This window comes from Scardinius erythrophthalmus, assembly GCF_964197995.2.
Source record: "Scardinius erythrophthalmus genome assembly, chromosome: 6".
In the NCBI taxonomy this organism is placed as follows: Eukaryota; Metazoa; Chordata; class Actinopteri; order Cypriniformes; family Leuciscidae; genus Scardinius; species Scardinius erythrophthalmus.
In genome coordinates, this window is record NC_138226.1 from 20,880,238 (window position 1) to 20,894,441 (window position 14,204).

General features: G+C 45.9%; 6 protein-coding genes across 13 annotated transcripts in view; all 6 read left to right on the forward strand.

Annotated features, from left to right (window-relative positions):
• The window catches only part of col6a3 (collagen, type VI, alpha 3), a 94,882-nt gene that overhangs the window by 60,704 nt on the left and 19,974 nt on the right, over window positions 1-14,204 (forward strand). For 7 of the 8 annotated variants that reach the window (XM_081368556.1, XM_081368557.1, XM_081368555.1 and 4 more), the window contains one exon: window positions 13,422-14,027. In XM_081368556.1, the coding sequence (XP_081224682.1) occupies window positions 13,422-14,027 (606 nt within the window). Of the gene's footprint in view, window positions 1-10,528; window positions 11,194-11,668; window positions 12,269-13,421; window positions 14,028-14,204 lie in introns of those variants that run through there. The other variant, XM_081368562.1, reaches the window with a different exon arrangement.
• LOC308692507 (collagen alpha-3(VI) chain-like) lies at window positions 66-2,724 on the forward strand. Its single transcript, XM_081368566.1, has 3 exons — window positions 66-702; window positions 1,176-1,775; window positions 2,039-2,724. Exons 1-3 carry the CDS (start codon window positions 183-185, stop codon window positions 2,707-2,709), a joined length of 1,791 nt encoding a protein of 596 aa, XP_081224692.1. The 5' UTR covers window positions 66-182; the 3' UTR covers window positions 2,710-2,724.
• LOC308692395 (collagen alpha-3(VI) chain-like) lies at window positions 2,736-3,462 on the forward strand (the record flags this gene model as incomplete). The annotated part of the gene is made up of 2 exons (XM_081368365.1): window positions 2,736-2,745; window positions 2,816-3,462. The coding sequence occupies 2 exons, from the start codon at window positions 2,736-2,738 to the stop codon at window positions 3,445-3,447; spliced, it is 642 nt and encodes a 213-aa protein (XP_081224491.1). The 3' UTR covers window positions 3,448-3,462.
• On the forward strand, window positions 3,593-6,221 carry LOC308692506 (collagen alpha-3(VI) chain-like). Its single transcript, XM_081368565.1, has 3 exons — window positions 3,593-4,199; window positions 4,673-5,272; window positions 5,536-6,221. Exons 1-3 carry the CDS (start codon window positions 3,680-3,682, stop codon window positions 6,204-6,206), a joined length of 1,791 nt encoding a protein of 596 aa, XP_081224691.1. The 5' UTR covers window positions 3,593-3,679; the 3' UTR covers window positions 6,207-6,221.
• Window positions 6,233-6,959, forward strand: LOC308692396 (collagen alpha-3(VI) chain-like; the record flags this gene model as incomplete). Its single annotated transcript, XM_081368366.1, has 2 exons — window positions 6,233-6,242; window positions 6,313-6,959. 2 exons carry the CDS (start codon window positions 6,233-6,235, stop codon window positions 6,942-6,944), a joined length of 642 nt encoding a protein of 213 aa, XP_081224492.1. The 3' UTR covers window positions 6,945-6,959.
• Window positions 7,090-10,456, forward strand: LOC308692504 (collagen alpha-3(VI) chain-like). Its single transcript, XM_081368563.1, has 4 exons — window positions 7,090-7,696; window positions 8,170-8,769; window positions 9,033-9,632; window positions 9,810-10,456. Exons 1-4 carry the CDS (start codon window positions 7,177-7,179, stop codon window positions 10,439-10,441), a joined length of 2,352 nt encoding a protein of 783 aa, XP_081224689.1. The 5' UTR covers window positions 7,090-7,176; the 3' UTR covers window positions 10,442-10,456.

Here is a 14,204-nt window from a genome sequence, read left to right on the forward strand (position 1 = left end):
CCATTACCCACAGCTTAGGTAGTCGATGAGGTGGTTGAATTAATGTGACATTTTTAAGATGTTTTGAAATTACTTGGTGTTAATGATGCTGATTTCTTTTCCTAGCTGATGACGCCATACCCAGAAAGGACGTAGTGTTTTTGCTGGACGGTTCAGATGGCACTAGAAATACATTCCCAGCAATGCGTGATTTTGTGCAACGAGTAGTGGAGCAATTCAGCATAGAGGCAAACAGAGACCGTGTTTCTGTGGTGCAGTACAGTAGAGACGCTGAGGTCAATTTCTATCTGAATACCTACGCAACAAAAGGGGAGATCCTGAACACTGTCAGAGGTCTGAGGCATAGAGGAGGGAGACCCCTCAACACGGGGGCGGCTCTCCAGTACGTGAGGGACAGTGTCTTCACCGCCTCTGCGGGGAGTAGAAAGCAAGAGGGTGTCCCTCAGATTCTTATCCTCCTCAGTGGAGGACGGTCAAGCGATAACATAGATACACCTGCCTCCGCCCTAAAAGAGAGCGGAATCTTGATTTTTGGCATCGGCACCAGAAATTCGAGCAGAGAGGTGCAGAGAATTGCCAACGACACTACCTATGCACAGCCCATCAATGAATTCTCTGACCTTCCCAGTGTCCAGCAGCAGTTTATCAGCTCCCTCAACAATGTGCTTGTACAAGTCAAGCCGATGACACCTACTGTGGCGGGTAAGACAGATTATCACACGTCTCTAGAAAACAGCACACTGAGCTCTCCTTGCAAAGCATGCCGTAGACACTAAACGGTTTATGCTAGCGATGCATGTTAGCAGAGGCGGGGGAAATTAGCCTAACAAGCGATGGGTTTGAACTCCCTGGGGTGTTAAGCAGTGTTGAGTTTTAATGTGTTTGTTTATTCTCTCGTTCGTCAGTTTTAGGCACAGTTTTTGTCTTTTGATGAAAATATCCTTTAAATTATAGACCTCATTTTGCCGTATTCAGGCAGTTTTACTCTGACCAAAATTAGATGCTATTTTAGCAGACAGTAATAACATTTGACTGTTAGATTGGCTGTAAACTAGCTGAAAGGATAGGAGCGTTTTTTCCCTTTTGCAGTTGCCGACTAGAGCACACACACACACACAGACAATATAAGATACCCAGGGCTCACGTGACTTTGTGTTCCGTTCCACTACCCATAGCTGAGCGGAGGATGGCTAGGAGGGATGTAGTGTTCCTGCTGGATGGTTCAGATGGCACAAGGAGCTCTTTCCCTGCAATGCGTGACTTTGTTGAGAGGATGGTGGAGAGACTGAATGTGTATGAGAAAGGAGACCATGTGTCTGTGGTCCAGTACAGCAGAGATCCAGAGGCCCATTTCTATCTTAACACATACTCAAGAAAGGAGGACGTGCTTGACACGCTCAGGGGTCTGATGCACAAAGGAGGGAGACCCCTCAACACAGGGGCAGCTCTGCAGTACGTGAGGGACAATGTCTTCACTGCCTCCTCTGGAAGCAGACTTGTAGAAGGTGTGCCTCAGTTACTGATTCTGCTGAGTGGTGGAAAGTCATTTGACAATGTTGACACACCAGCCTCATCCCTGAAAGAGCTGGGAGTGCTTATCTTTGCGATAGGGTCGAGGAGCTCAGACAGCAGGGAACTCCAGAAGATCTCCAATGAGCCTAGTTATGCACTCTCAGTGAGTGACTTTGCTGACCTTCCCAGTGTCCAGCAGCAGCTTTTCACCAACATTAACACAGTCTTTGTAGAGGGAACGTCTATCACCACCACGACGATAGGTAAGAAAAAAGCCAAACCGGCTTCCTGTAATTCCTCTCCTTTTATTATGGTCTTAGAGAAATGTGCCATATTGTTCCTCTAGTTCTAATGAGTTGCAGAAGGAAATGTATTTCTTCCTGAAGAGTAGAACTTTACGGGAGGTGACGCGATATCGAAAACACGAAAAGCATGATCGAGCACCAAGTGTGTAATGCATTGTGTGTGTTTTTTTTTTCTCCTTACAATGTCCCCCCACCTGACCCACGAATATGTCTGTTTTTAGCTGAGGGCCGTAGACAGAGGAGAGATGTTGTCTTCCTGCTGGATGGATCGGATGCCACTAGGAATGGGTTCCCAGCAATGAAAGAATTTGTGCAAAGAATGGTGGAGAAATTGGAAGTAGCTGAGAACAGAGATCAAGTTTCTGTGGTCCAGTACAGCAGAGACCCAGAGCCCCATTTCTATCTAAACACGTTCAAGACAAAGGAAAAAATTCTTGACAGTGTCAGAGGTCTGCGGCACAAAGGAGGCAGACCCCTTTACACGGGGGCAGCGCTCCAGTACGTCATAGACAATGTCTTTACTGCCTCCTCCGGCAGCAGACGGGTGGAGGGTGTGCCGCAGATACTGGTTTTACTTAGCGGGGGAAGGTCATTTGACAGTGTTGAGGCAGCAGCCTCCTCTCTGAAAGAGCTTGGCATCTTGACTTTTGGAATAGGATCGAGGGGCTCTGATAGCAGAGAATTGCAGAGAATTTCATACGACCCCAATTATGCTCTGTCCGTGTCCGACTTCAGTGAGCTTCCAAATGTCCAAGAGCAGCTGCTGGCCTCTGTCAAGGCTGTTTCAATTCCCATCACTCCAACTTCACAGACTGTTACCGGTACGTGCGTTGCAGTACTTTACAATACGCTGTGTCTTGTTTTTCTTCATGATGTCCCAACTTTTTTTTAACCATAGCTCAGAGAGTTAATGAGGTGATGAACCGATGTGTCATTCTGAAGTTTTATGAACGCTATGCACATTACTTGGTGTTAATGATGCTGATTTCTTTTCCTAGCTGATGACGCCATACCCAGAAAGGACATAGTGTTTCTGCTGGACGGTTCAGATGGCACTAGGAATTCTTTCCCAGCTATGCGTGATTTTGTGCAGAGAGTAGTGGAGCAATACACCATAGAGGCAAACAGAGACCGTGTTTCTGTGGTGCAGTACAGTAGAGAAGCCGAGGTCCATTTCTATCTAAATAGCTACACGACAAAGGAAGAGGTTCTTGACCGTGTCAGAGGTCTGAGACACAAAGGAGGTAGACCCCTCTACACAGGGGCAGCTCTCCAGTACGTCAGAGACAATGTATTTACTGCCTCCTCCGGCAGCAGACGGTTGGAGGGTGTGCCGCAGATACTGATCTTGCTTAGCGGGGGAAGGTCCCTCGACAGTGTTGATGCAGCGGCCTCCTCTCTGAAAGAGCTTGGCGTCTTGACCTTTGGAATTGGATCGAGGGGCTCTGATAGCAGAGAACTGCAGAGAATCTCATACGACCCCAATTATGCTCTGTCCGTGTCCGACTTCAGTGAGCTCCCAAATGTCCAAGAGCAGCTGCTGGCCTCTGTCCAGGCTGTTGCAATGCCCATCACTCCAACTTCACCGACTCTCACTGGTATGTGCTTGGCAGAACTTTATGACACCTAGCTCACAGGCTGTGCTTTGTTGATCTCCCTAAGTAGTAATGAGCAGTGGGACCATTACCCACAGCTTAGGTAGTCGATGAGGTGGTTGAATTAATGTGACATTTTTAAGATGTTTTGAAATTACTTGGTGTTAATGATGCTGATTTCTTTTCCTAGCTGATGACGCCATACCCAGAAAGGACGTAGTGTTTTTGCTGGACGGTTCAGATGGCACTAGAAATACATTCCCAGCAATGCGTGATTTTGTGCAACGAGTAGTGGAGCAATTCAGCATAGAGGCAAACAGAGACCGTGTTTCTGTGGTGCAGTACAGTAGAGACGCTGAGGTCAATTTCTATCTGAATACCTACGCAACAAAAGGGGAGATCCTGAACACTGTCAGAGGTCTGAGGCATAGAGGAGGGAGACCCCTCAACACGGGGGCGGCTCTCCAGTACGTGAGGGACAGTGTCTTCACCGCCTCTGCGGGGAGTAGAAAGCAAGAGGGTGTCCCTCAGATTCTTATCCTCCTCAGTGGAGGACGGTCAAGCGATAACATAGATACACCTGCCTCCGCCCTAAAAGAGAGCGGAATCTTGATTTTTGGCATCGGCACCAGAAATTCGAGCAGAGAGGTGCAGAGAATTGCCAACGACCCTACCTATGCACAGCCCATCAATGAATTCTCTGACCTTCCCAGTGTCCAGCAGCAGTTTATCAGCTCCCTCAACAATGTGCTTGTACAAGTCAAGCCGATGACACCTACTGTGGCGGGTAAGACAGATTATCACACGTCTCTAGAAAACAGCACACTGAGCTCTCCTTGCAAAGCATGCCGTAGACACTAAACGGTTTATGCTAGCGATGCATGTTAGCAGAGGCGGGGGAAATTAGCCTAACAAGCGATGGGTTTGAACTCCCTGGGGTGTTAAGCAGTGTTGAGTTTTAATGTGTTTGTTTATTCGCTCGTTCGTCAGTTTTAGGCACAGTTTTTGTCTTTTGATGAAAATATCCTTTAAATTATAGACCTCATTTTGCCGTATTCAGGCAGTTTTACTCTGACCAAAATTAGATGCTATTTTAGCAGACAGTAATAACATTTGACTGTTAGATTGGCTGTAAACTAGCTGAAAGGATAGGAGCGTTTTTTCCCTTTTGCAGTTGCCGACTAGAGCACACACACACACACAGACACTATAAGATACCCAGGGCTCACGTGACTTTGTGTTCCGTTCCACTACCCATAGCTGAGCGGAGGATGGCTAGGAGGGATGTAGTGTTCCTGCTGGATGGTTCAGATGGCACAAGGAGCTCTTTCCCTGCAATGCGTGACTTTGTTGAGAGGATGGTGGAGAGACTGAATGTGTATGAGAAAGGAGACCATGTGTCTGTGGTCCAGTACAGCAGAGATCCAGAGGCCCATTTCTATCTTAACACATACTCAAGAAAGGAGGACGTGCTTGACACGCTCAGGGGTCTGATGCACAAAGGAGGGAGACCCCTCAACACAGGGGCAGCTCTGCAGTACGTGAGGGACAATGTCTTCACTGCCTCCTCTGGAAGCAGACTTGTAGAAGGTGTGCCTCAGTTACTGATTCTGCTGAGTGGTGGAAAGTCATTTGACAATGTTGACACACCAGCCTCATCCCTGAAAGAGCTGGGAGTGCTTATCTTTGCGATAGGGTCGAGGAGCTCAGACAGCAGGGAACTCCAGAAGATCTCCAATGAGCCTAGTTATGCACTCTCAGTGAGTGACTTTGCTGACCTTCCCAGTGTCCAGCAGCAGCTTTTCACCAACATTAACACAGTCTTTGTAGAGGGAACGTCTATCACCACCACGACGATAGGTAAGAAAAAAGCCAAACCGACTTCCTGTAATTCCTCTCCTTTTATTATGGTCTTAGAGAAATGTGCCATATTGTTCCTCTAGTTCTAATGAGTTGCAGAAGGAAATGTATTTCTTCCTGAAGAGTAAAACTTTACGGGAGGTGACGCGATATCGAAAACACGAAAAGCATGATCGAGCACCAAGTGTGTAATGCATTGTGTGTGTTTTTTTTTTCTCCTTACAATGTCCCCCCACCTGACCCACGAATATGTCTGTTTTTAGCTGAGGGCCGTAGACAGAGGAGAGATGTTGTCTTCCTGCTGGATGGATCGGATGCCACTAGGAATGGGTTCCCAGCAATGAAAGAATTTGTGCAAAGAATGGTGGAGAAATTGGAAGTAGCTGAGAACAGAGATCAAGTTTCTGTGGTCCAGTACAGCAGAGACCCAGAGCCCCATTTCTATCTAAACACGTTCAAGACAAAGGAAAAAATTCTTGACAGTGTCAGAGGTCTGCGGCACAAAGGAGGCAGACCCCTTTACACGGGGGCAGCGCTCCAGTACGTCATAGACAATGTCTTTACTGCCTCCTCCGGCAGCAGACGGGTGGAGGGTGTGCCGCAGATACTGGTTTTACTTAGCGGGGGAAGGTCATTTGACAGTGTTGAGGCAGCAGCCTCCTCTCTGAAAGAGCTTGGCATCTTGACTTTTGGAATAGGATCGAGGGGCTCTGATAGCAGAGAATTGCAGAGAATTTCATACGACCCCAATTATGCTCTGTCCGTGTCCGACTTCAGTGAGCTTCCAAATGTCCAAGAGCAGCTGCTGGCCTCTGTCAAGGCTGTTTCAATTCCCATCACTCCAACTTCACAGACTGTTACCGGTACGTGCGTTGCAGTACTTTACAATACGCTGTGTCTTGTTTTTCTTCATGATGTCCCTACTTTTTTTTAACCATAGCTCAGAGAGTTAATGAGGTGATGAACCGATGTGTCATTCTGAAGTTTTATGAACGCTATGCACATTACTTGGTGTTAATGATGCTGATTTCTTTTCCTAGCTGATGACGCCATACCCAGAAAGGACATAGTGTTTCTGCTGGACGGTTCAGATGGCACTAGGAATTCTTTCCCAGCTATGCGTGATTTTGTGCAGAGAGTAGTGGAGCAATACACCATAGAGGCAAACAGAGACCGTGTTTCTGTGGTGCAGTACAGTAGAGAAGCCGAGGTCCATTTCTATCTAAATAGCTACACGACAAAGGAAGAGGTTCTTGACCGTGTCAGAGGTCTGAGACACAAAGGAGGTAGACCCCTCTACACAGGGGCAGCTCTCCAGTACGTCAGAGACAATGTATTTACTGCCTCCTCCGGCAGCAGACGGTTGGAGGGTGTGCCGCAGATACTGATCTTGCTTAGCGGGGGAAGGTCCCTCGACAGTGTTGATGCAGCGGCCTCCTCTCTGAAAGAGCTTGGCGTCTTGACCTTTGGAATTGGATCGAGGGGCTCTGATAGCAGAGAACTGCAGAGAATCTCATACGACCCCAATTATGCTCTGTCCGTGTCCGACTTCAGTGAGCTCCCAAATGTCCAAGAGCAGCTGCTGGCCTCTGTCCAGGCTGTTGCAATGCCCATCACTCCAACTTCACCGACTCTCACTGGTATGTGCTTGGCAGAACTTTATGACACCTAGCTCACAGGCTGTGCTTTGTTGATCTCCCTAAGTAGTAATGAGCAGTGGGACCATTACCCACAGCTTAGGTAGTCGATGAGGTGGTTGAATTAATGTGACATTTTTAAGATGTTTTGAAATTACTTGGTGTTAATGATGCTGATTTCTTTTCCTAGCTGATGACGCCATACCCAGAAAGGACGTAGTGTTTTTGCTGGACGGTTCAGATGGCACTAGAAATACATTCCCAGCAATGCGTGATTTTGTGCAACGAGTAGTGGAGCAATTCAGCATAGAGGCAAACAGAGACCGTGTTTCTGTGGTGCAGTACAGTAGAGACGCTGAGGTCAATTTCTATCTGAATACCTACGCAACAAAAGGGGAGATCCTGAACACTGTCAGAGGTCTGAGGCATAGAGGAGGGAGACCCCTCAACACGGGGGCGGCTCTCCAGTACGTGAGGGACAGTGTCTTCACCGCCTCTGCGGGGAGTAGAAAGCAAGAGGGTGTCCCTCAGATTCTTATCCTCCTCAGTGGAGGACGGTCAAGCGATAACATAGATACACCTGCCTCCGCCCTAAAAGAGAGCGGAATCTTGATTTTTGGCATCGGCACCAGAAATTCGAGCAGAGAGGTGCAGAGAATTGCCAACGACCCTACCTATGCACAGCCCATCAATGAATTCTCTGACCTTCCCAGTGTCCAGCAGCAGTTTATCAGCTCCCTCAACAATGTGCTTGTACAAGTCAAGCCGATGACACCTACTGTGGCGGGTAAGACAGATTATCACACGTCTCTAGAAAACAGCACACTGAGCTCTCCTTGCAAAGCATGCCGTAGACACTAAACGGTTTATGCTAGCGATGCATGTTAGCAGAGGCGGGGGAAATTAGCCTAACAAGCGATGGGTTTGAACTCCCTGGGGTGTTAAGCAGTGTTGAGTTTTAATGTGTTTGTTTATTCGCTCGTTCGTCAGTTTTAGGCACAGTTTTTGTCTTTTGATGAAAATATCCTTTAAATTATAGACCTCATTTTGCCGTATTCAGGCAGTTTTACTCTGACCAAAATTAGATGCTATTTTAGCAGACAGTAATAACATTTGACTGTTAGATTGGCTGTAAACTAGCTGAAAGGATAGGAGCGTTTTTTCCCTTTTGCAGTTGCCGACTAGAGCACACACACACACACAGACAATATAAGATACCCAGGGCTCACGTGACTTTGTGTTCTGTTCCACTACCCATAGCTGAGCGGAGGATGGCTAGGAGGGATGTAGTGTTCCTGCTCGATGGTTCAGATGGCACAAGGAGCTCTTTCCCTGCAATGCGTGACTTTGTTGAGAGGATGGTGGAGAGACTGAATGTGTATGAGAAAGGAGACCATGTGTCTGTGGTCCAGTACAGCAGAGATCCAGAGGCCCATTTCTATCTTAACACATATTCAAGAAAGGAGGATGTGCTTGACACGCTCAGGGGTCTGATGCACAAAGGAGGGAGACCCCTCAACACAGGGGCAGCTCTGCAGTACGTGAGGGACAATGTCTTCACTGCCTCCTCTGGAAGCAGACTTGTAGAAGGTGTGCCTCAGTTACTGATTCTGCTGAGTGGTGGAAAGTCATTTGATAATGTTGACACACCAGCCTCATCCCTGAAAGAGCTGGGAGTGCTTATCTTTGCGATAGGGTCGAGGAGCTCAGACAGCAGGGAACTCCAGAAGATCTCCAATGAGCCTAGTTATGCACTCTCAGTGAGTGACTTTGCTGACCTTCCCAGTGTCCAGCAGCAGCTTTTCACCAACATTAACACAGTCTTTGTAGAGGGAACGTCTATCACCACCACGACGATAGGTAAGAAAAAAGCCAAACCGGCTTCCTGTAATTCCTCTCCTTTTATTATGGTCTTAGAGAAATGTGCCATATTGTTCCTCTAGTTCTAATGAGTTGCAGAAGGAAATGTATTTCTTCCTGAAGAGTAAAACTTTACGGGAGGTGACGCGATATCGAAAACACGAAAAGCATGATCGAGCACCAAGTGTGTAATGCATTGTGTGTGTTTTTTTTTTCTCCTTACAATGTCCCCCCACCTGACCCACGAATATGTCTGTTTTTAGCTGAGGGCCGTAGACAGAGGAGAGATGTTGTCTTCCTGCTGGATGGATCGGATGCCACTAGGAATGGGTTCCCAGCAATGAAAGAATTTGTGCAAAGAATGGTGGAGAAATTGGAAGTAGCTGAGAACAGAGATCAAGTTTCTGTGGTCCAGTACAGCAGAGACCCAGAGGCCCATTTCTATCTAAACACGTTCAAGACAAAGGAAAAAATTCTTGACAGTGTCAGAGGTCTGCGGCACAAAGGAGGCAGACCCCTTTACACGGGGGCAGCGCTCCAGTACGTCATAGACAATGTCTTTACTGCCTCCTCCGGCAGCAGACGGGTGGAGGGTGTGCCGCAGATACTGGTTTTACTTAGCGGGGGAAGGTCATTTGACAGTGTTGAGGCAGCAGCCTCCTCTCTGAAAGAGCTTGGCATCTTGACTTTTGGAATAGGATCGAGGGGCTCTGATAGCAGAGAATTGCAGAGAATTTCATACGACCCCAATTATGCTCTGTCCGTGTCCGACTTCAGTGAGCTTCCAGATGTCCAAGAGCAGCTGCTGGCCTCTGTCAAGGCTGTTTCAATTCCCATCACTCCAACTTCACAGACTTTTACCGGTACGTGCGTTGCAGTACTTTACAATACGCTGTGTCTTGTTTTTCTTCATGATGTCCCTACTTTTTTTTAACCATAGCTCAGAGAGTTAATGAGGTGATGAACCGATGTGTCATTCTGAAGTTTTATGAACGTTATGCACATTACTTGGTGTTAATGATGCTGATTTCTTTTCCTAGCTGATGACGCCATACCCAGAAAGGACATAGTGTTTCTGCTGGACGGTTCAGATGGCACTAGGAATTCTTTCCCAGCTATGCGTGATTTTGTGCAGAGAGTAGTGGAGCAATACACCATAGAGGCAAACAGAGACCGTGTTTCTGTGGTGCAGTACAGTAGAGAAGCCGAGGTCCATTTCTATCTAAATAGCTACACGACAAAGGAAGAGGTTCTTGACCGTGTCAGAGGTCTGAGACACAAAGGAGGTAGACCCCTCTACACAGGGGCAGCTCTCCAGTACGTCAGAGACAATGTATTTACTGCCTCCTCCGGCAGCAGACGGTTGGAGGGTGTGCCGCAGATACTGATCTTGCTTAGCGGGGGAAGGTCCCTCGACAGTGTTGATGCAGCGGCCTCCTCTCTGAAAGAGCTTGGCGTCTTGACCTTTGGAATTGGATCGAGGGGCTCTGATAGCAGAGAACTGCAGAGAATCTCATACGACCCCAATTATGCTCTGTCCGTGTCCGACTTCAGTGAGCTCCCAAATGTCCAAGAGCAGCTGCTGGCCTCTGTCCAGGCTGTTGCAATGCCCATCACTCCAACTTCACCGACTCTCACTGGTATGTGCTTGGCAGAACTTTATGACACCTAGCTCACAGGCTGTGCTTTGTTGATCTCCCTAAGTAGTAATGAGCAGTGGGACCATTACCCACAGCTTAGGTAGTCGATGAGGTGGTTGAATTAATGTGACATTTTTAAGATGTTTTGAAATTACTTGGTGTTAATGATGCTGATTTCTTTTCCTAGCTGATGACGCCATACCCAGAAAGGACGTAGTGTTTTTGCTGGACGGTTCAGATGGCACTAGAAATACATTCCCAGCAATGCGTGATTTTGTGCAACGAGTAGTGGAGCAATTCAACATAGAGGCAAACAGAGACCGTGTTTCTGTGGTGCAGTACAGTAGAGACGCTGAGGTCAATTTCTATCTGAATACCTACGCAACAAAAGGGGAGATCCTGAACACTGTCAGAGGTCTGAGGCATAGAGGAGGGAGACCCCTCAACACGGGGGCGGCTCTCCAGTACGTGAGGGACAGTGTCTTCACCGCCTCTGCGGGGAGTAGAAAGCAAGAGGGTGTCCCTCAGATTCTTATCCTCCTCAGTGGAGGACGGTCAAGCGATAACATAGATACACCTGCCTCCGCCCTAAAAGAGAGCAGAATCTTGATTTTTGGCATCGGCACCAGAAATTCGAGCAGAGAGGTGCAGAGAATTGCCAACGACCCTACCTATGCACAGCCCATCAATGAATTCTCTGACCTTCCCAGTGTCCAGCAGCAGTTTATCAGCTCCCTCAACAATGTGCTTGTACAAGTCAAGCCGATGACACCTACTGTGGCGGGTAAGACAGATTATCACAAGTCTCTAGAAAACAGCACACTGAGCTCTCCTTGCAAAGCATGCCGTAGACACTAAACGGTTTATGCTTGCGATGCATGTTAGCAGAGGCGGGGGAAATTAGCCTAACAAGCGATGGGTTTGAACTCCCTGGGGTGTTAAGCAGTGTTGAGTTTTAATGTGTTTGTTTATTCGCTCGTTCGTCAGTTTTAGGCACAGTTTTTGTCTTTTGATGAAAATATCCTTTAAATTATAGACCTCATTTTGCCGTATTCAGGCAGTTTTACTCTGACCAAAATTAGATGCTATTTTAGCAGACAGTAATAACATTTGACTGTTAGATTGGCTGTAAACTAGCTGAAAGGATAGGAGCGTTTTTTCCCTTTTGCAGTTGCCGACTAGAGCACACACACACACACACAGACCATATAAGATACCCAGGGCTCACGTGACTTTGTGTTCCGTTCCACTACCCATAGCTGAGCGGAGGATGGCTAGGAGGGATGTAGTGTTCCTGCTGGATGGTTCAGATCGCACAAGGAGCTCTTTCCCTGCAATGCGTGACTTTGTTGAGAGGATGGTGGAGAGACTGAATGTGTATGAGAAAGGAGACCATGTGTCTGTGGTCCAGTACAGCAGAGATCCAGAGGCCCATTTCTATCTTAACACATACTCAAGAAAGGAGGACGTGCTTGACACGCTCAGGGGTCTGATGCACAAAGGAGGGAGACCCCTCAACACAGGGGCAGCTCTGCAGTACGTGAGGGACAATGTCTTCACTGCCTCCTCTGGAAGCAGACTTGTAGAAGGTGTGCCTCAGTTACTGATTCTGCTGAGTGGTGGAAAGTCATCTGATAATGTTGACACACCAGCCTCATCCCTGAAAGAGCTGGGAGTTCTTATCTTTGCGATAGGGTCGAGGAGCTCAGACAGCAGGGAACTCCAGAAAATCTCCCATGAGCCTAGTTATGCACTCTCAGTGAGTGACTTCGCTGATCTTTCCACTCTCCAGCAGAAGCTTTTCACCAACATTAACACAGTACCTTTAGAGGGCATGTCCATCACTACTACTGTAATAGGTAAGAAAAAGATAAAACATGCTTGCTTTATTTCGTTTCAAAGTTTATGGTACTTGCTAAGGTAAGTATCACCAGCAGTATGTAAATTTCTTTGCTTGAATTATCCTTTACCATTTTGCTTAAAACATGAACGTTTCCTAAAGATTGGTGGCTTGTTGCGGAGAGATGTTCTATTATTTTTGGTTCAGCAAAATTTGCAATCTTTTATTTATGCAGAGACCCACATTATATCTATGGACCATAATGTCAGAAATACTTTGGTATGGGTCCCTTACTTTTTACTCAGTAAGAAGCATCAAACATCCACCTTGCAGCACATTGACTTCCACAGAGCCCACCTTAGTGAAAGTGTTAATCATTAAGTTTAGTTTAAAAATAATTTAGAACATCAAACATCATCATAGAAGTTAGCATCTTAGTATAGAGAGTTTCATAGCAAATTTTACATGTATTTCTTTACATGTATTTCTTTCCCAAAACATTACTGTTATAAATGGAAACATCTTTATTTTGTATTGAATTTTTAGAGATTAATTATACATATATTTTTTTTTATATTAAATGTGTTATACTTAATGGTATGCATGCCCCACCATCTTTGTGGTGGTGTCAGATTGTTTTATTGTTATTTTCACATTTACATCAGAAGTGTGACTTGTGAAAATGTAATGTTCTATTTAATCTGCTTGTTTTTTCCATTAAAAACAAAGAGACAATTTTTATTAAAAAAAATTGCAAGCATTTCTTTCCAAAATATTCAAAAATTTCCAAAATATTAGTTTTTTTGTTGTTGTTGTTTTTGTTTTTGTTGTCGTCATTGTTGTTGTTGTTGTTTTTGAAAATCTTATTATCTTCACAAATTCATTTGAACAATTTCAGTTATAGAAATTCAGTTGAAAATTACACCTTGCACATCTGCTATTCCCAGGTAAAGAAACAGAACAAACTTCACTTTCTGACATGATGTCTTACCAATAGATGTTGGAATCAAGTGCAAATTAGTCATGTTCAATAATTGAGTACAAAGGGTGTCGAGTGTTTAATTATATTCATATTTTTGTTTTTGTTAGGTGTTTGCAATTTTACAGACTGTCCTTCATCCAATCAGCATTATTTTATATTTAATTGTTTTCTTTTTTTCTTTTAATTTTAGCGGAGTCAGAAGGACCCAAAAAGGACATTGTCTTTGTGATTGATGGCTCTGAAGGTGTTGGCAGAGAGTTCCCAATTATCCAGGAGTTCGTGCGCAGAGTTGTGGAGAACCTCAATGTTGGTGAGAACAAGATCCGAGTTGGCGTGGTGCAGTATGGAGATTCTCCATATGCAGACATATACCTCAACTCACATAGGACCAAAGAAGGTATCCTAAATGGCATCAAGGAACTCCAACAACGAGGGGGGGGACAGCGCAACCTTGGTCGGGCCATTGATTTTGTTGGACGTGAAGTTCTGGTTTCTGGACGTGGTGGAAGGAAACAGGAGGGAGTTCCACAATTTGTTGTTGTGGTTTCAGGAGGAAAAGCAACAGACAATATAAGGCAATCTGCAACTACAATGAAACAGTCAGGAACTTTCCCCCTTAGCATAGGAACAAGAGACGTGAGCCCTCAGGAATTGCAAGTGATCTCCTATGTCCCCACATTTGCCTACACAGTTGATGACTTGCCTGGACTTTATACAATTCAGGACAAACTCATCACCACCCTGACTGAGCTATCTAATGACGAGTTAGCCATTTTGCGCCCTGTATACCCTTCAGGTAATTTCAATCATTTCAGAATTGTTTTTACTAGTTGATGTGATAATACCTCTGACCAGCATGAATTTCCATGCCCCATCCTGGTTTTTGATAGTTAGTGATGGTCAGTATAGTGGATCAGTAAAACTTGTAAGCTCATGAAGCTGGTCATATAGATATTTTGTCACTTACTGCTGG